We start from the raw sequence: 22,186 nt of genomic DNA, 5'->3' as shown, positions 1-22,186 counted from the left end.
TATAATTTTACCTCAGATTTTTTTGATTAACTACATGACACCGATTTTGAGAATCAAAAACGTTATTTTTGAAGTGAAACTTTTCGATGTAAATTTGCATATATAAATATTCAGAACTGACACGCATATTGGTAGAAATTGTAGGATAAATTGTAAGCTTCCGCAAACTTGAAACTCATGAGCTGCCTATGGTCTTTACTATTAGACCCACTTAAAAAATGTGTGCAAGAATGTGTGTAACGCTCGTCGTTAGGTGGAAGAGAGGAGGACCAAAGCGCAGCGTGGTAGGTTTCCATATTTATTGGAAACACTTAACAACACGAACAAAAACAATAAACAGAAAATGAAACTAACGACGCTACAGACCTGAACATGTGAACATACAGACAACGAAGAACGCAATGAACAGGAACAATCACCCACAAACAAACAGTGAGAACAGCCTACCTAAATATGGTTCCCAATCAGAGGAAACGTAAAACACCTGCCCCTGATTGAGAACCATATCAGGCTAGTTGACAACCCTAAACCAAACATAGAAACACATAACATAGAATGCCCACCCAGCTCACGTTCTGACCAACTAAACAAGACTAAACAAAGGATATAAGGTCAGGAACGTGACAGTGTGCAAGAATGTGTGCAAGAATGTGTGCAAGAATGTGCACACATAGGAGATACTGTGAAAAAACAGGCCCGCCTATGGAAATCAAATGCCCGCCCAACTGATTCCTTCTGGCGCCGGGTCTGGTTCTAGTATGTAATGTACAATGCTTTGTAAACAATAATTAACAGTTACAACATTTCTAAAAGCCGTGTTGCATTATTCAAGTGTGTTAACTTCTGAGCAGCATGAGTGGTGATACAGCCCAGACTCACAGTGAGTGCGGTGTTTCCTCCTGACAGTGTCACGGTCGTGTATATAGACGGACCAAGACGCAGCGGAGGTTGAGTTCCACATCTTTATTTCTAAGTGAAACTTAAGCAAAACAAAACAATAAAGAAACAACGAAACGTGACTAAGTGGTGCACATGCACAAAACACAAAATAATATCCCAATAGGCTATTCCGGGCCCTCAAAGTTTCCTGTGCCAGCGAGCTCAGAACAGAAAGCTGTTTTTTATGAAGTTTCCACGGGATCATCAGATCATGATGTATTGGATAGATTTTTCAAATACTGATGAACGATCATTCGCAATGGATGTTAAAAAAACAGACTTTGTTGAAGAAAAATGAATGGTGTAAGAGACAATCAGCAATAAGACAATGCCAAATGGGCACTTTCCTACATATGCATTCTGGAGACGCACCATATCTTCACCACACCCCCCTCTCCTTTTTCTTGATGCAATATTTTAAATTATAGACACATTTTAGATGCTTTTCACTGACAGCCGCAACTCAATCAGCTAGACCTATTACCACTCGCACTACCCAAATTGCGGGCTTCCCAAACACACCTGTGATTTAAAACAATCATGTCTCTCCCAGTCAATATCATCTTTGCATGAGCCTCGAACCGACTGTGTGTGTTAATGATGTCATTGGCCCTAAAGCGACAGGGCACACTTAAAAAAAATGAGAGATTGCTTCTTCTAATGTTGTTGATTAGTATAATTAAATAAGTCTCAAATAGAAGGGATGTTGAAAAAAAATTCTGTAGCCCCATGAAATCAGCCAAAACAAGCTCAATAACTCAATGCATGCACACACTGCTATTGAATATGCATCCGTCTGTATTGTGAATAGGCCTAGGCTGTGTATGTGTGTGTGTGTGCATGTGTGTGTGTGTGTGTTAGTGTGTGTGTGTTTGTTTGTGTGTGTGTGTTTGTGTATCCCTTATTAAGTGTTTATGTGTGTACATGCGGTATGTGTGCGTTTATTTGTCTGTGTGTCTGATTAAGTTTGTGTGTTTGTAATGTGTGTGTCTCTGATTAAGTGTGTGTGTGTGTGTGTGTGTGTCTGTGTGTGTTTGTGTGTGCTTCATTAAGTGTGTGTGCACGCAACGCAGCAGCAGCGAAGTGGGCAGCCTCTTTTGAAGGGCCCTCATTATGTGATGAAAACATCTTTACTGTCAGAAAAGTGCTGCTTGTGCATTTAGATTTCACCAGTGTGTGTGCGTGTGTGTGTGTGTGTGTGTGCGCGCGCGTGTGTGTGTGTGTGTGTGTGTGCGTGCGTGCGTGTGTGTGTGTTGAGGAGAGTACATTTTTGTTTATATATTCATAACAAATGTATTTTTGGAATTTGTGTGGACATTTTGGGGGCATAGCCTTGTGGTCGCCAGATGTAAATTATCTTCCCTGTTTCTCAGAGGTATAAACAACAAACCTGAGAGAGGAGCTGGCTAAAGCATTATTCTAAAGCTCAACAGGTCTGCAATCATGCAATTTGGAGCAGGGAATCAGGGGTGTGTGGGTGCATGTGTAGTGTTTTGAGTGTGGGGGTTAAGGTCCTAAGCTCTAACATCCCTCTGGAATAGAACAGCTTTTACTCTGTAATCCTCCCCTTTTCAGCTCTGCCCTGTACCCTCTGTCTGTCCTTTCATCCTTTCAAATGTCAAAGAGATTGTTGGAAAGGTGGAGAGCTGTTGGTGTGTGTGTGTGTGTGTGTGTGTGTTTTAAGAGGGATTTTTTTATGTATTTGTATTTATTATGGATCCCCATTCAGCTACTCTTCCTGGGGTCCAGCAAAATGAAGGCAGTTACACAATTTTTTTAACATTACAATACATTCACAACAGATTTCACAACACATTTAGTGTGTGTCCTCAGGCCCCTACTCTACTACCACATATCTACAACACAAAATCCATGTGTACGTATAGTGTGTGTATAGTGTGTATGTTATCGTGGGTATGTGCGTCTGTGCCTATTTTTGTGTTGCTTCACAGTCCCCGCTGTTCCATAATGTGTATTTTTATCTCCTTTTTTATCTAATACTGCTTGCATGAGTTACTTGATGAGAATTCCATGTAGTCATGGCTCTATGTAGTACTGTGCGCCTTCCATTGTCTGTTCTGGACTTCGGGACTGTGAAAAGACCTCTGGTGGCATGTCTTGTGGGGTATGCATGGGTGTTCGAGCTGTGTGCCAGTATGTCAATACCTCTCACAAATACAAGTAGTGATGAAGGCAATCTACTCCACTTTGAGCCAGGGGAGATTGACATGCATATTATTCATGTTAGCTCTCTGTGTACATTCAAGGTCCAGCCGTGCCGCCCTGTTCTGAGCCAATTGCAATTTTCCTAAGTCCCTTGTTGTGGCACCTGACCACACGACTAAACAGTAGTCCAGGTGCCACAAAACTTGTGCCTGTAGGACCTGCCCTGTTGATAGTGCTGTTAAAAAGGCAAAGCAGCACTTTATTATGGACAGACTTCTCCCAATCTTAGCTACTGTTGTATCGCTAAGTTTTGACCATGAAAGTTTACAATCCAGGGTTACTCCAACTTGCTCAATTTCCACGTTATTCATTTCAAGATTTAGATGAGGTTTAAGGTTTAGTGAATAATTTGTCCCAAATACAAGGCTTTAAGTTTTTGAAATATTTAGGACTAACTTATTCATTGCCACCCATTCTGAAACTAACTGCAGCTCTGGTCAAACACAATAAAAAAAAAAGGTTTACTAAGGGTTGGTAACAGGCTGATTGGTCGGCTATTTGAGCCAGTAAAGGGGGCTTTACTATTCTTAGTGGAATGACGTTTGCTTCTCTTCAAGCCTGAGGGCTCACACTTTCCAGTAGGCTTACATTGAAGATATGGCAAATAGGAGTGACAATATTGTCCGCTATTATCCTCACAAATTTTCCATCCAAGTAAGTATGCGCTCGTGTATGTATTTGTGTGTGTGTGTGTGTGTGTGTGTGTGTGTGTGTCCTTCCTTACTTGCATGCGTGTGTTTGTGTGTGCATGTGTGTATCACAGTGACTGTCAGTGATAGACGCTCTCCCTATGCTATGGCTGCTCTGTGAGCTCCAAGGACACTCACTGAAGTGTGTCTCTGTGGATTCAACTCATCTCTTTTCTGCTCCCACTGTGTGTGTTTATGTGTTTGTGAGTGTGTGTGTATGTGTGTGTGCATGCGTGCGTAACGTGCATGTGCGTATGTTTAAAATAAACAAGTATTCCCATGTTTCCCATCTAGTTGTGTATTCATGTATATATACTACCGTTCAAAAGTTTGGGGTCACTTAGAAATGTCCTTGTTTTTGATTTTTTTCTTTTTCTTCTGTCAATTAAAATAACATTAAATTGATTAGAAATACAGTGTAGACATTGTTAATGTTGTAAATGACTATTGTAGCTGGAAACGGCAGATTTTTTATTGAATATCTACATAGGCGTAGAGGCTCATTATCAGCAACCATCACTCCTGTGTTCCAATGGCACGGTGTGTTAGCTAATCCAAGTTTATAATTTTAAAAGGCGAATTGTTCATTAGAAAACCCTTTTGCGGGGCCCCCCGGGTGGCGCAGTGGTCTGTGCCACTGGAGATTCTGGGTTCGAGCACAGGCTCTGTCGCAGCCGGCCGCGACCGGGAGGCCCATGGGGGCGATGCACAATTGGCCCAGCGTTGTCCGGGTTAGGGAGGGTTTGGCCGGCAGGGATATCCTTGTCTCATTGTGCACTAGCGACTCCTGTGGCGGGCTGGGCACAGTGCATGCTGACCAGGTGTACGGTGTTTCCTCCGACACATTGGTGCGGCTGGCTTCCAGGTTGGATGTGCATTGTGTCAAGAAGCAGTGTGGCTTGGCTTGGTTGGGTTGTGTTACGGAGGACGTATGGCTCTTGACCTACGCCTCTCCCGAGTCTGTATGGGAGTTGCAGCGATGAGACAAGACTGTAACTCTACCAATTGGATACCATGAAATTGGGGAGAAAAAGGGGTAAAAAAATTAAAGTAAACCCTTTTGCATTTATGTTAGCACAGCTGAAAACTGTTGTCCTGATTAAAGAAGCAATAAAACTGGCCTTCTTCAGACTAGTTGAGTATCTGGAGCATCAGCATTTGTGGGTTCGATTACAGGCTCAAAATGGCCAGAAACAAAGTACTTTCTTCTGAAACTCGTCAGTCTATTCTTGTTCTGAAAATATTCCATGTGAGAAATTGTAACATTTTAGAAAATAAGCCCCAAATACATGACAAACATAATGTAGAATGTCATATAAAACATGTCTGAAATAGAATATGCCTCAGAATGAAATGTCATAACCAACAGTGCAAGGTCTAAACTAGAGGTCGACCGATTATGATTTTTCAACGCCGATACCGATACCGATTATTGGAGGACCAAAAAAAGCCGATACCGATTAATCGGACAATTTTTTATTTATTTATTTTTAATAATGACAATTACAACAGTACTGAATGAACACTTATTTTAACTTAATATAATACATCAATAAAATCAATTTAGCCTCAAATAAATAATGAAACATGTTCAATTTGGTTTAAATAATGCAAAAAACAAAGTGTTGGAGAAGAAAGTAAAAGTGCAATATGTGCCATGTAAGAAAGCTAACGTTTATTTCCTTGCTCAGAACATGAGAACATAGGAAAGCTGGTGGTTCCTTTTAACATGAATCTTCAATATTCCCAGGTAAGAAGTTTTAGGTTGTAGTTATTATAGGAATTATAGGACTATTTCTCTCTATACGATTTGTATTTCATATACCTTTGACTATTGGATGTTCTTAAAGGCACTTTAGTATTGCCAGTGTAACAGTATAGCTTCCGTCCCTCTCCTCGCCCCTACCTGGGCTCGAACCAGGAACACATCGACAACAGCCACCCTCGTAGCAGCGTTACCCATGAAGAGCAAGGGGAACAACTACTCCAAGTCTCAGAGCGAGTGACGTTTGAAACGCTATTAGCGCGCACCCCGCTAACTAGCTAGCCATTTCACATCGTTTACACCAGCCTAATCTCGGGAGTTGATAGGCTTGAAGTCATAAACAGCTCAATGCTTGAGCATTGCAAAGAGCTGCTGGTAAAACGCACGAAAGTGCTGTTTGAATGAATGCTTACGAGCCTGCTGGTGCCTACCATCGCTCAGTCAGACTGCTCTATCAAATCATAGACTTAATTATAACACAATAACACACAGAAATACGAGCCTTAGGTCATTAATATGGTCGAATCCGGAAACTATCATCTCGAAAACAAAACGTTTATTCTTTCAGTGAAATACGGAACCGTTCCGTATTTTATCTAACGGGTGGCATCCATAAGTCTAAATATTCCTGTTACATTGCACAACCTTCAATGTTATGTCATAATTTTGTAAAATTCTGGTAAATTAGTTCGCAACGAGCCAGGCGGCCCAAACTGTTGCATATACCCTGACTCTGCGTGCAATGAACGCAAGAGAAGTGACACAATTTCACCTGGTTAATATTGCCTGCTAACCTGGATTTCTTTTAGCTAAATATGCACGTTTAAAAATATATACTTCTGTGTATTGATTTTAAGAAAGGCATTGATGTTTATGGGTAGGTACAGTCGTGCAACGATTGTGCTTTTTTTGCAAATGCGCTTTTGTTAAATCATCCCCCGTTTGGCTAAGTTGGCTGTCTTTGTTAGGAAGAAATAGTCTTCACACAGTTCGCAACGAGCCAGGCGGCCCAAACTGCTGCATATACCCTGACTCTGTTGCAAGAGAAGTGACACCATTTCCCTCGTTAAAAGAAATCCATTTTAGCAGGCAATATTAACTAAATATGCAGGTTTAAAAATATACACTTGTGTATTGATTTTAAGAAAGGCATTGATGTTTATGGTTAGGTACACGTTGGAGCAACGACAGTTCTTTTTCGCGAATGCGCACCGCATCGATCATATGCAACGCTGGACACACTAGATAAACTAGTAATATCATCAACCATGTGTAGTTAACTAGTGATTATGATTGATTGATTGATTGTTTTTTATAAGATAAGTTTAATGCTAGCTAGCAACTTACCTTGGCTTCTTGCTGCATTCGCGTAACAGGCAGGCTCCTCGTGGAGTGCAATGTAAAGCAGGTGGTTAGAGCGTTGGACTAGTTAACCGTAAGGTTGCAAGATTGAATCCCCGAGCTGACAAGGTAAAAATCTGTCGTTCTGACCCTGAACAAGGCAGTTAACCCACCGTTCCAATGCCGTCATTGTAAAATAATAATTTGTTCTTAACTGACTTGCCTAGTTAAATAAAGATTAAATTAAGGTGTAAAAAACAAACAAAAAAACTATTTTTCATAAAATGTTTCGATTGTTATGAAAACTTGAAATCGGCCCTAATTAATCGGGCATTACGATGAATCGGTCGACCTCTAGTCTAAACCCTTAACCTCAATTTAGATGCAACCACCAGCTTAGGTTGGAGATAAAGCTATCAGGTATGTTCGACCGTGGATGTACTTTTTAATTTTGCCAAGTTCAGTACAGTGTTGCCTTGAATGCCTTTCCATCCAATTAGTATGGACTGTCTGAGAGCATCTGAAGGAATAGGAGGTATTAGCTGACCTGTAGACAGGCAGACAGACAGACAGACAGACAGACAGACAGATAGACAGACAGACAGACAGACAGACAGACAGACAGACAGACAGACAGACAGACAGACAGACAGACAGACCAACAGACTAATGTCACAAAAGTCACTCATGAATATAATGAATGTATTCTTTCTGAATGCAACAAAAGTTTTCCCTAATGTCTGAGGAAAACTAGTTTTTCTGGTCTTTGACTTCTGTCTTTGTCTCCGGCACCGCTCCTTCTATCTCTCTCCATCCCACCATCCATCCCTCCCTCTTTCTCTCCCTCCTAATTGTGCCCGTCCTGGTAAATGATTAGTAAGCCCAGGAATGAATGTGTGCAAAGCCTCTTCTTCAGATCGGCTTAGCGAGCAGGAAGCTTAACACACTCCAGTCACTGCCCCCCCCCCCCCCCCCCAACACACACACACACACACCACACACACACACACACACACACCACACACACACAACACACACACACACACACACACACCACAACACACACACACACACACACACACACACACACAACACAATGGACGACAAAACATGAACGGTGCACACACATACAAGGAGGCATACACAGATGCACACCACAAGCATACTCAAACACATGCACAAACACACAACAAACGCACACAAAAAGTTATCTCCGACAAGCCAACAGTCAACACATTTGTTCACCCAAACACAAGTTACACATACTGTACATCTCTACCCACACACACACACACACCAACACAACACACCACACAACACACAACACACCACACACACCACACACAAACACACACACACACACACACACACACACCCCGCTCACACAAAGACTATACACTCTGCCACTGCTCTCTGTCAGTCTAAATCTCAGCTCATCAGATTGAATCCTCTCTGCCAGGTCCAACCAATAAAAGCCCCAGATATTCTATTAGCTGTAAACCCTTTCCTGTGGTGGAGTAGATTAGGACTCGGTAAACACAGAGCAAACACACCCACATCACATCACATTGGCCCGTGCGTGTATGCGTGGGTTTTTTGTGTGTATTATGCAGCGGGATGCCTGTGTTAGCATTAGCAGGCTATAGGGATGAGCGGGTAAAGCCGTGAGACGTGCTGTCCATTGTAATGATGAGGAGAGGACGTGTTCTGGATCAGCCAGGTCTGGGTGTGCAGTATGGGGTGCTACCTACCTTTTTTGTCTGTGCTGTGTTGAGGTTTGTGTGTGCAAGGGGGATTTGAATATAAACATAAGCATAATGTGTAGTGGGTTTAATTTATATTCATGGTGTCTATATGAAACACATTATGCAACCTCAGTGTGTAACAGAGTTGTCAAGCCTCAGTGTGTAACAGAGTTGTCCAGCCTCAGTGTGTAACAGATCTGTCCAGGCTCAGTGTGTGACAGAGTTGTCCAGGCTCAGTGTGTAACAGAGATGTCCAGCCTCAGTGTGTAACAGAGTTGTCCAGCCTCAGTGTGTAACAGAGATTCCAGCCTCAGTGTGTAACATAGTTGTCCAGCCTCAGTGTGTAACAGAGTTGTCCAGCCTCAGTGTGTAACAGAGATGTCCAGCCTCAGTGTGTAACATAGTTGTCCGCCTCAGTGTGTAACAGAGTTGTCCAGCCTCAGTGTGTAACAGAGTTGTCCAGCCTCAGTGTGTGACAGAGTTGTCCGCCTCAGTGTGTAACAGAGTTGTCCGCCTCAGTGTGTGACAGAGTTGTCCAGCCTCAGTGTGTAACATAGTTGTTCAGCCTCAGTGTGTAACAGAGATGTCCAGCCTCAGTGTGTAACATCCATGTGTGTTTGCTAGTCTGTGTGCGGAACAGGTTTCTGAATTTTCATGCTAAACTCATCAGGATTCAGCAGGGCCACTCTCTCACTCCGTCTCTTTCCCTCCCCATTATTTTCTCTCCTCACCCCTGGTAGGTGTACTCAGAGTAGGGAGGTGAAGAGCCATCAACATTGTGTCAACTGCATACTGTACTATCATATCTACAGTAGCAGCCAACACACAGACGACCACTGCACATAGTCTAGTCTTGTTCCGGTTCCCCAGGCTACACATTCACACATATAAACACTGACTATACTGACTACACTGACTACACCCCTACACCAACAAGTTACACACTAAGCAAACATCCCAGCTCATGTACTCCTGTTGTACCATCCTCTGTCTGCACCAGTGTGAGTTTGTTGGCCTGAGCTTTGTCCTGACAGTGTTTTCAATTGTTCTAATTGGTCAGCTCAATGGTGTGTGTAGAAGGTCAGGGACAGCATGTACTCTCCTAAAGCAGATACAACGCCCCCAGCTAGGACATAACCCTATCATAATTACCCTCATTTCACTTTCTGCAGCCCACACACCACACGTTGCACACACACGAACACACATGCAGGCATGTATGCACACATACAAACAAACACGCACAGACACACACGCGCACACGCACACACACACACACACGCACACGCACACACACACACACACACACACACACACACACACACACACACACACACACACACCACACACACACACACACACACACACACACACAACACATTACACATACACAGTGGCCGTGTCCTGATACCCACACTTGCGTTCTAAATAGTAGACATTTTGGGTATGCAAAAATATAACATTTTATAGTATGTGACATTTCTGAAATTGAGTATGCTTTAAATGCCAGGATGTCATACTCATTTCGGCTTTTCATCTAGTAGAAATCACTGCACACTATTGAGGGAGAGAATCCTCTTTCGAGACCTACGTGTGTTCGACAACAGCTGATAATCAGATAAGGGGACGTGCTCTACCAAAATGAACGAATTGTGGCATTCATCACAATTGCGCATTAGATGACATTTGGGCTTACTACATTTCTTCAACTTATTACTAAACAGTCCGTACTAAATAGTATGTAGTACGATTAGTACACAGCATGCCGTTTAATTAAGTACTAGGTAAGCCAGATTTTGGATATGGCCAGTAACCTTAATATTAGTAGAGATATTTAGCAGCACAATTATAAATACATTCAACAGTGACATGGAATCTTTGACAGAGTAATTCCCGTGCTCCTCCTCCAGTTACCCTGTATATGCCCTGAAATGTTGGTTTTCGGTTGTACTGTGTGTGTACTGGTACTTGTTTGTGATTGCTAGTTTTTACGTGTGTATTACTATAATATATAACAACAACAGTACTTTTGGTTTGGATCATTGATGAAGTAACATTTTTATTTTATTTGCGGTCTTGGCTCTTGGTTTGGATCATTGATGAAGTAACATTTGTATTTTATTTGCGGTCTTGGTTCTTGGTTTGGTCATTGATGAAGTAGTTTTGATTTGATTTGCGTTCTTGGTGCTTGGTTTGGATCATTGATGGAGTGGAGTTTTGATTTCTGGTCCAATAGCTGACCCTTCTGCAGTATCTTACAGCCAAAAGCATACTATTATACTACACTGAACAAAAATACAAATGCAACATGTAAAGTGTTGGTCCCATGTTTCATGAGCTGAAATAAAAGATCCCAGAAATGTTCCCTACATACTAAAAAGTTATTTCTCTCATATTTTGTGCACAAATTTGTTTCATCCCTGTTAGTGAGCATTTCTACTTTGTCAAGATAATCCAACAAGTCAGTTCATAAAATTTCTGCCCTGCTAGAGCTGCCCCGGTAAGTGGAATGTCTAGGAGCTCAGCTAACGGCTCAGCTGAAACGCGTAGCGCATAAAAATCATCTGTCCTCGGTTGCAACACTCACTACCGAGTTCCAAACTGCCTCTGGAAGCAACGTCAGCACAATAACTGTTCGTCGGGAGCTTCATGAAATGGGTTTCCATGTCCGAGCAGCCACACACAAGCCTAAGATCCCCGTGCGCAATACCAAGCGTCGGCTAGAGTGATGTAAAGCTCGCCACCATTGGACTCTGGAGCAGTGGAAACGCATTCTCTGGAGTGATAAATTATGCTTCACCATCTGGCAGCCCGCGAATCTGGGTTTGGCGGATGCCAGGAGAACGCTACCTGCCCCAATGCATAGTGCCAACTGTAAAGATTAGTGGAGGAGGAATAATGGTCTGTGGCTGTTTTTCATGGTTTGGGCTAGGCCCCTTAGTACCAGTGAAGGGAGATCTTAATGCTACAGCATACAATGACATTCTAGACGATTCTGTGCTTCCAACTTTGTGGCAACAGTTTGGGGAAGGCCCTTTCCTGTTTCAGCATGACAATTCCCCTGTGCACAAAGCAAGGTCCATACAGAAATGGTTTGTCGAGATTGTTGTGGAGGAACTTGACTGGTCTGCACAGAGCCCTGACCTCAACCCCATCGAACACCTTTGGGATGAATTGGAACACCGACTGCGAGCCAGGCCTAATCACCCAACATCAGTGCCCGACCTCACTAATGCTCTTGTGGCTGAATGGACGCAAGTCTTCGCCGCAATGTTCCAACATCTAGTGGAAAGCCTTCCCAGAAGAGTGGAGGCTGTTGTAGCAGCAAAGGGAGCTCCAACTCCAACTAATGCCCATAATTTTGGAATGAAATGTTAGACGATCAGGTGTTCACATACTTTTGGTCAGGTAGTGAATCTGTGAGGAACAGATGCATATCTGTATTCCCAGTCATGTGAAACCCATAGATCAGGGCCTAATGTATTTATTTCAATTGAATGATTTCCTTATATGAACTGTAACACAGTTAAATCTTTGAAATTGTTGTGTTTATATTTTGTTCAGTGTATAATATCTAAGCATATAAAATTAAACAACGGCAAACACAACAACAATGGTTTGTTTGTTTGTTCCATGCAGACGTTCTGTGAGTGTGTACCCAGCACCTCCCAGCTTAAACACCGCTGGTCAGACTCAGACACAGTCAGAGAGACCCCATCACCCACCAAGGTAAGAACACACACACACAGACTCACACAGACTCACACAGACTCACACAGACTCACACACACACACACACTAAAACATATACATGCCCAACCTGCAATCTTTTACCATACAATTCACACTATGAAATAATGTATTATAATGATAATTTCTAACAGGTTAGCTCTTACTTCTTAAAATAATGGTTCATTATATGGTATTTTCCATTTGTGGTGAAATACATTTATGTTTGGATGTAAATCATCCAGTTTAATATAGCTCATCATGTAACTAAAGCTAAGGTGAGTCTTCAGGTCTCAGGCACAATTACATTGATTCACCAAGTTCTTATTTCAGCCATTGTCACAGATGGAGATTTGAAGTGTCCTCATAAAGAGGAGAGGATAGGGGAGGAGAGGAGAAGAGAAGAGGAGAGGATATGAGGGGAGAGGAAGGATAAGAGAGAAGAAGAGAGGAGTGGAGAGGATATGAGAGGAGAGGATAGGAGAGGAGTAAAGAGGAGAGGGGAGGAGAGTGGATAGGAGAGGATATGAGAGGAGAGGATGACTAAAGCATGTCCCTGTCATTAGCTGTACAGAACAGCACGGCACAGCTCAAGGGATCTCATGGCATATGTATGCTCTCTGTCTTTGCCTGTCTCGCTTCCTCTTTCCCCATGTTTCATTCCCCATCCATCCTTCACTCCACCTCCCCCTCACCCCATCCCTGTCGCTCTCTCTCTTTTTCTCTCTGAGGAGAGCAGGATGAATACTGAGGAGCTCATCTACATGGAGGATTAGCGCTCCTTCACAATGCCCTCCTTGCGCCGTCAGTGGCTCCATCACCATGGCGATCGCGTTCAGGGGATTATCAGATATTAAAAGTCACATCTGAGTGCAGAGCAGAAGAGGTGGCAAACCCTGACTCTAAAGAAATACCCAAATTAACCGTGGATTAAGCTTGTGCTGCTTTGCACTTAAAGACGGAAATGATTGTAACAGGATCTGAGTACGTGTGGGATGGTACAGAATATGCATGTGTAGAGGTCTGTGGGTTCTGTATGTAACAAGATAGAATGTGGGTGCGTGTGTCTGCATGTGCGTGCGTGCATCACAGGAGGCCGCTGAGGGGAGAATTGCTCATAATAATGGCTGGAATGGAGTTAATGAAATGGCATCAAACATATGAAAACCATGTATTCGATACCATTCCACCTATTCCGCTCCAGCCGTTAACACGAGCCCATGCTCCCCAATTAAGGTGCCATCAATCATTGTGTATCTCCAATGGTTTTCTACTTATCTAATGATCGGATGAAGACCGTCATCCAGCCATCAGCCTAGGACGTGTCTGCTGCTGTGGTATAGGAGGACAGTGGTCCTACCTCCCAGTGGTGGTCCTACCTCCCAGTGGTGGTCCTACCTCCCAGTGGTGGTCCTACCTCCCAGTGGTGGTCCTACCTCCCAGTGTGTGTCCTCTCTCATCCCATGGGGAAGGGGGGGGGTGGACATAAAGAGAGAGAGAGACACAGGATCTGGCTGAAAATACTTGAATCAGTTATAGAACCCATTGCCCTTTATGGTTGTGAGGTCTGGGGTACGCTCACCAACCAAGAATTCACCAAATTGGGCAAACACCAAATTGAAACTGCATGCAGAATTCTGCAAAAATATCCTCTGTGTACAACGTAAAACACCAAATAATGCATGCAGAGCAGAATTAGGCCGATACCCGATAATTATCAAAATCCAGAATGGATCCATTTCCACCTAAATGGAAGCGATTCCCAAACCTTCCATAACAAAGCCGTCACCTACAGAGAGATGAACCACCCACATCACTACAACACTTTATATAGACATAATATGACATTTTAAATGTCTTTATTCTTTTGGAACTTCTGTGAGTGTAATGTTTACTGTTAATTTTTATTGTTTATTTCACTTTTGTTTATTATCTATTTTACTTGCTTTGGCAATGTTAACATATGTTTCCCATGCCAATAAAGCCCTTGAATTGAATGTAATATAATTTAATTGAGAGAGAGCGAGAGAGAGAGAGGGGGGCAGAGAGAGAAAGAGCCCCATTGAATTGAGAGGGAGAGAGAGAGAGAGAGCGTGTCTGAATCCAGTCAGTAATTACAGAGTGGCTTCCTACTGAGAGATGGAGAGACTCATTAACAAAAGCACTGTTTAGACAGGGTTTGAGTGGTTTAGCTTGGCTCAATGGAATTATACAGACAGAAATTGTATTGTGTGTGTTTGGGGGTGGGGGGTCTCTCTGAGTGGATGTAGTACTCCATGTAAGAGGTGTAAGGGGGAGGGGGGGTGAAGAGTGTTACATTTGTTCCTTTCCTTGTGTGCCACACATTAAAGAACGTAGATCAGCTCAGATCACCATCTCCTTGTCTATCCATCTCCCCCTTTTCACTCTGCCTGTATGTGCTGGTCTCCCATCCAGGGTTTTAACCAAGCCCCTGCTTAGCTTTGATATGTGTCAATGGCTACTATCAATGTGCTATTGTGATTATTGAGAGATCCCCCAATAACTAAATAATACACAGAGTACAAAACACAGGGATGCTGGACCGTGTTGACTCCAGTGCTTCCCACAGTTGTGTCAGGTTGGCTGGATGTCCTTTGAGTGGTGGACCATTCTTGATACACACAGGAAACTGTTGAGTGTGAAAACCCAGCAGTGTTGCAGTTCTTGATACAAACCGGTGCACCTGACACCTACTACCATACCAGGTTAAAAGGCACTTAAATCTGTTGTCTTGCCGCCCATTCACCCTCTGAATGGCACACATACACAATCCACGTCTCACTTGCATCAAGCCTTAAAAATCGTTATTTAACCTGTCTCCTCCCCTTCATCCACACTGATTGAAGTGGATTTAACAAGTGACATCAATGAGGGACCATAGCTTTCACCTGGATTCACCTGGCCAGTCTATGACATGGAAAGAGCAGGTGTCCTAATGTTTTGTACACTCACTGTTTCTATTGAAGTCATTACAATGGGTAGGTTTGACAGAACAGATCAAATGTAGCCATACTTTACAAGTCATATATCATCAATTAGACTATTTATGCCTAGATTTGCAAAGTCATTGTTTCAGTTATAGCTAACAGCTATTGTTTCAAATTCAACCCAAGGTTCAACTAAAAATACACAATACATATACAGTGCCTTCAGAAAGTATTCACACCCCTTTACTTTTTCCACATTTTGTTGTGTTACAACCTGAATTTAAAATTCATTAAATTTAGATGATTTTGTCACTGCCTAATTTCAAAGTGGAATAGTGTTTTTTGAAATTTCTACTTATTAATTATAAGTTAAAGCTAAAATGTATTGTCAATAAGTATTCAACCCCTTTTTTATGGCAAGCCTAAATAAGTTATGGAGTAAAAATTTGCTTAACAACTCACATAATAAGGGCTCCTGAGTGGTGTAGTGGTCTAAGGCACTGCATCTCAGTGCTAAAGGCATCACTACAGACACCCTAGTTCGATTCCAGGCTGTATCACAACTGGCCGTGATTGGGAGTCCCATAGGGCAGCACACAATTGGCCCAGCGTCGTACGGGTTTGCCGGTGTAGGCCGTCATTGTAAATAAGTATTTGTTCTTAACTGACTTGCCTGGTTAAATTAAATAATAAATACATTTAAAAATATGTTGCATGAACTCACTCTGTGAGACTTACCCAGAAAGATACACAGTGGTAATCGCTGCCAAAGATGCTTCTACTAAGTATTGATTTAAGGGTGTGAATACTTATGTAATTGACATATAAAGCACGTATAAACGCACACCGGTACTCACACACACCACAGACACAAACGCTGCTTGACATGCAGAATGAAATTTGATTGTTCTTTGCCTGCATGTCGACTGAGAGAAAATAGACAACTAATTGTGATGCGTGAAAAGATGCCCCGGAGCTGCATCCTGACTGACTGCATCTGGGCTTGGAAAAAGAAGTGATGCAACCACATAACGCAACACAGCTTGGGCACGTGTGTTCGTATGTAGACAGAGAAGTCCTGTCATCCTGTAGCAGCTGGAGAACGGCTCTCTCTCTCTCTCTCTCTCTCTCTCTCTCTCTCTCTCTCTCTCTCTCTCTCTCTCTCTCTCTTCTCCTCTCTCGTCTTCCCTCTCTCTCTCTCTCTCCCCTCTCCGCTCCCTCCGGCCCCCTCTCCTCTCATCATCTCTCATCTCTTCTCTCTCTCTATCTCTCTCTTCCTCTGTCTCTTTCTCTCTTCTTTTCCTCTCTCCTCCATTCCGGAACCCGGTCCCGCGGCGCTCCCCCACACACTGTTTCGATCTACACAAGCCGTTGCAGTAGCGGAGTCGTGGCCGCTGGGTTAGGACGAACTGGTGGAGAGAGAGAGAGAAGAGAGGAGAGAGAGAGAGAGAGAGAGAGAGAAGAGAGAGAGAGAGAGAGAGAGAGAGAGAGAGAGAGAGAGAGAGAGAGAGAGAGAGCAGAGAGAGAGAGAGAGAGAGAGAGAGAGAGAGAGAGAAGAGGAGAGAGAGGGAGATTCTAGCGAGAGAGTAGTCAGATCGAGTAGACCTGAGCAGAGGAGAGAGAGATGACGAAGTCTCTAGAGAGAGAGTAGTCATGAGTACGTAGCAGAGATCTCGAGTCCTACGTAGAGAGAGAGAGAGAGAAGAGGATTGGTAACTGCTAAAAACACATCGAAACAGATCGCCAGACATACGGACGATGCATCAAGTATTAAATCGTCTCACATCTCGTCAGACGCAGAGAGATCATAGAAACGATGCTCTTCTCTCTCATCTCGTCTAGTCATCGACGAGCTCAGAGAGGACGCCCAGAGAGACGATGGATCTGCTGGAGAGTCTAGCAGTCATAGACGTCTCTCTTCTCTGCTCTCTCTCCCCACCATTTTCCTTCCTTAACCAGCAGCCTCTCTACTCCCAGACTCTGTTTGTTGTCAGGAATCAAACTATTGTTTGTGTTATGCGCCTCTGGGCTTTGTTCCTCCCAATGAGTTTGGTGCATATGTCAGCGCTGTATGTGTACTGAATGGCAGTGGCGTGCCGTGGCCTGGGGCCTGGGCTTCAGTGAGGTCTTACACAGTCCCACCCAAATTACCACCTCTTATTACCATCATTATGATGCCATGGCTCTAGACACTATACATTTAGACAGAAACGCAGTATAAACCAGGCTGGTCTGTCACCTTGAAATTGACAAAAATTGTCATTTTTGTGCAGCTCCGTTGCCTGCGCGCTTGTTCGTTGAGCTGTAGATCACTCGGGTGCCAAAAGTTTTCAAAAGCACCATTGCTTGTAAGTGCAATGCCGAGCCGTACTTTGTGTCTCGTTGCTTGCCTTGTGTCTTAGACAACTCAAGTTTGCAAAGCAGTTGTGGCTCAAACACCAAATCGATCACTTGCAAATATAGGCATTCCCAGCAGTACAGTTCGCAGTGCTTCTCGGAGCATGTGTATGCCATTGATAGCGCTCGTAGTTGGAACTTTGAAAGTGGCGAACGAACCCTTCCGCCTGTGACAGGCTTTGTAGCCTCGGCGTCGGGCGACCTCTCCTTACAATGTCTAACTTTTCTTGAAAAGTTCGTCTTGGAGAATGGCGTTATATTATATCCTCGACCAAATCGATATCTTCTCCTCCTTCCGCCATTGTGGTTGAAAAAACAGCTTAGTAGTACGCAAATTAATTTGTTTATCAAATTCAGTTACCTAGTTCTGAGGTTTGCATAGACCTGCCCATAGACCTGCCTCTCAATATTGGTAATCCAATCAAAAGACGTGCACGCACTACGCCTGCTAGCTGGCTCCTGTGTAACACTGGAGCCAGCAGCAGGCGTACAATAGCCAACTTCTAAAGCTGATTGGTTGACACTAAATTTTCATTTCCATTCACTTTAAGCTACAAGCGCCCGCACTGTTGATTCTGAAGGCCTGAGGGCAGATTTTAGACCCCTGGCAACACATGATGGCTGAATATGATTGGATAAAATATCCAACATTAAAGACCAGCCCTCAAATCTCAACCTGGGGCTGGAAGCAGTGCAACCAAGAGAAAGCTATGAAATGAAGAGTATAACTCTTACTCTGGGGAATAATTTAATACATATTTGTGGGAAAATATATATATTTTTTAATTATATTCTGATGATGTTTAGGCCAGCAGAGAATGCCTTGCTGGCCCTGACGGCCCACCACTGACTGAATGTGTGTTCATGAAACTGAGAATTACTGTATAGAAGTGTTTCTACTCCTAACACAGCAGAAATACACTGGGAGTGAACACACACAGACACAGACACATACACCCCCCCCCCCCCACACACACACACACACACACACACACACCACACACACACACAGAGCCATGATGTCCACATCTGTGCTGGGAGGCTATGAATAAACACAGTGATGAAGAATGGCTCTCTGGAAAACAGGGTGTATACCCCAGAGGAGACACACAGTGATAAAACATCACATACTGTAGCACACCATTAGCTGGCCATTAGCTTGGTCCACTGTGCCTCTACTGCCAATTTACATATTCATTATCTCATACACACACTAAGTATGAAATCAGTCATGCTAACACACACACGCACACCACACACACACACACACACACACACACACACACACACACACACACACACACACACACACCACACAACACACCAACACACACACAGCCATGACTCAGGGTCATGTGCACACATGCTCGCTCTCACACACACACAACACACGCACACACATACACTCCCGATGAGTGCATCATCCAGTGGAAATAAGTGTAATCATGTGGAGGTGGATATGGGGAAGATATGAGTTATTAATCATACAATGGTAGAGTAGGACATACTTATATGCTCTCCTCTCTCCCATACACACATGGTAATTAAGATGAAGAGATGAAGATCACTTTATTGGTCAATTACGCGCAAGGACCAACTGAAAATTCACTTCCGCTTCAAACCAACGCCTCGAAAGACACACATACGTAAACAGGTTTTGGAGCAGGTGCTGCCACACTTGTGCACAGGGAGCTGTTGCTGTGAGGGTTAAGTGCCTTGCTCAAGGACACAACAGCAGGCAATAGCATCTACCATTTTGAGACCAGCAACCCTTTGGTTGCCAGCTCACTTCCCGACAGATTTTTTTCAGTTGACCTGGGATTCAAACTGACAACCCTCTGGTTGCTTGCTCGCATCTCTAACTGCTAGGCTACCTGCCGCCCTAAAAAGTATGTTTAATTATCACATACACCGTGGCAAGATGGCTCCCAATTGTCAAATCTTTTTAATGTCTTTTTAATGACACTTCTATTGATGTCTTCTCTCTCACTTTTGTCTTCACACTTTCTCACTCCCTCTGCCTCTCTCACACTTTCTCACTCGCACTGCCTCTCTCACACTTTCTCACTCGCCCGCCTCTCTCACATTTCTCACTCGCTCTGCCTCTCTCACACTTTCTCACTCTCTTTGCTTCTCACTCGCTCGCCTCTCTCACATTTCTCACTCGCTCTGCCTCTCTCACACTTTCTCACTGCACCCCCTCTGTCCTCTCACACTTTCTCACTCAATATCCTTTCTGCTTCTCACACTTTCTCACTCGCTCTGCCTCTCTCACACTTTCTCACTCTCTTTGCTTCTCACTCTTTCTGCCTCCCTCTCTTTCTCTCCCCTTCTCTCTCCCATTATCTCTCTTCCCTTCTCTATATCTCTCTGAGGTGGGAGTGAGAATTGAACCTGTTTCCCTGCTGTGTTCATCCCTAGAGGTATTTGAAACTGGGACTCTGGCTCAGATTCTCCTCAATACGCTACATCCTGTATCTCTTCTCTGGCTCAGATTCTCCTCAATACGCTACATACTGTATCTCTTCTCTTCAAAAACAACAGATGTTGCAGAAAACATGTTTTCTATCAGGCTTTTTCCAACTTTCAGACTTTTGATGTTAATTGTTTTTTGGGGTTGGGTTTTGATGCAGAAGTAGTGTATGGTGGTTAATGAGCTATGGGAAGGAGACATTGCTCATAACAAACATTAGTTAGTAAAGGACGGGTTGTGAAATGTGATGCCTCAAAATATTGAAATCCTGTAAACAGCACTAATCTTCAATTATAGAGCAACAAGAACAAAAAATGTCTGTCTGTAGCTTTAACATTCCACTTTTATTTTGTCCCTCCCTCCATCCCACCTTCCCTCCCTCCCTGTAGAGGATGAGCTGCAGCTACCTCCTGTGCACCATCCTCCTCTTCGTCGCCGTCCTTCTGGCCGTCACGGCAACCGGCACCATCCTCTTCATGAACCACTACCAGGCCCCGCCCATGTCTGACGGCCCACCCCACATCTCAACCAATCCGGACGAGGCCAACGCCCTGGTAACCGTGGAGAGGGGCGACGGCTCGCGCATCAACATCTTCATCGACCCCAACTGTCCCGACTACAACGGGAACTTCCTACGCCTGGAAGGGGTGCAGACATCGCTGCTCCACTCGCTGACCGACCACGACACCGACCTGAAGTCTGTCAAAGGTCAAGACCGGGCGCTGCTGGTCAACCTAGCTGAGGAGGTGGCCAAACTGTCGGCCCATGCTGGCCAGCTGAAGATGGACTACGAGTCTCTGAGACGAGGCCAGGGGAGTCTGGGGCAGGACCTGAACACACTGCAGACAGAGCAGGGACGCCTCATACAAGTAAGCTAGTATTTAATTTTTTGCATGTTTTATTTAACCTTTATTTAACCAGGAAGGGCTCATTGAGATTTGAAATCTCTTTTTCAAGAGCATCCTGGCCAAGATAGGCAGCACCAAGTCATTACACAATTACAGACAGACAACATGAAAAACTACAGGTAATCTAGTAAAAACCATAGAATTCACAAGAGTATAACAAAATCATAAAACAGCTAATTAAAACATTGACAGGTCAGGGAATCAGCCTCAAAATCCTTCATCAATGATTTAAAAACACCAATCGGGACAAGTTCTTCCAATTTAAAAGTATTTTGTAAGGCGTTCCAAGCCAAGGGCGCAGAGTACATAAAATCCCTTTTACCAAATTCAGTTCGGACATTTGGAACAGTTAGCAGGATAAAGTCTTGCGAACAAAGAGAGTACCCACCACATTTCTGAACAATAAATATTCCCAAATAAAATGGTAGTAAACCCAAAATGACTTTGTAAATAAAAGTATACCAGTGACTGAGCCTACGATTTACTAGAGAATGCCAGCCAACCCTTGTATGGGTTGGCTGTGGTGCGTAAGGGTTTTGCAGTTTAATATAAATCTCAATGCTCCATGGTAAAGGGTGTCAATTGATCTCAAACACTGAGCAGAAGCATTCATACATAAAATATCCCCATAGTCTAGTAAAGGCATAAATGTTGCTTATACTAGCCTCCTTCTGGCTTCAAAAGAAAAACAGGCCTTATTCTTAAGCTTAAATTGACACAAGGTATGTTGAACAGTATAAAAAGCAGTTTGCAAGTTCTGGAAAGCTTTTGTGGGAGACGAGGCACAACAATAAATAACAGTATCATCAGCATAAAAGTGAACTTGAGCATTTTGCACATTTTTGTCTCAATTATTCACATAAATAGTGAATAAGAGGGGACCAAGTGCAGAGCCCTGGGGCACACCATTACAGACAGACAATTGAACAGAGATGGGCCCATCAAATTGAGGGCACTGAGTTCTATCAGACAGATAGTTATCAAACCATGCAACTGCATGCTCCGAAATACCTATGCTCGACAAGC

At 43.5% G+C, this 22,186-nt stretch overlaps 1 protein-coding gene across 2 annotated transcripts in view; it reads left to right on the top strand.

Moving 5' to 3' along the window:
• The window catches only part of fibcd1b (fibrinogen C domain containing 1b), a 259,633-nt gene that overhangs the window by 50,722 nt on the left and 186,725 nt on the right, over positions 1–22,186 (top strand). Inside the window, exons 2-3 of one of the 2 annotated variants that reach the window (XM_023984331.2) lie at positions 12,345–12,434; positions 20,642–21,121. In XM_023984331.2, coding sequence (XP_023840099.1) covers positions 12,345–12,434; positions 20,642–21,121 — 570 coding nt within the window. The remainder of the gene's footprint in view (positions 1–12,344; positions 12,435–20,641; positions 21,122–22,186) is intronic. The other variant, XM_023984332.2, reaches the window with a different exon arrangement.

Source organism: Salvelinus sp. IW2-2015, linkage group LG4q.1:29 (assembly GCF_002910315.2).
Source record: "Salvelinus sp. IW2-2015 linkage group LG4q.1:29, ASM291031v2, whole genome shotgun sequence".
NCBI lineage: Eukaryota > Metazoa > Chordata > Actinopteri > Salmoniformes > Salmonidae > Salvelinus > Salvelinus sp. IW2-2015.
Note: the sequence above shows the minus strand (reverse complement) of the source record. Positions and strands in the feature narration are given on the sequence as shown.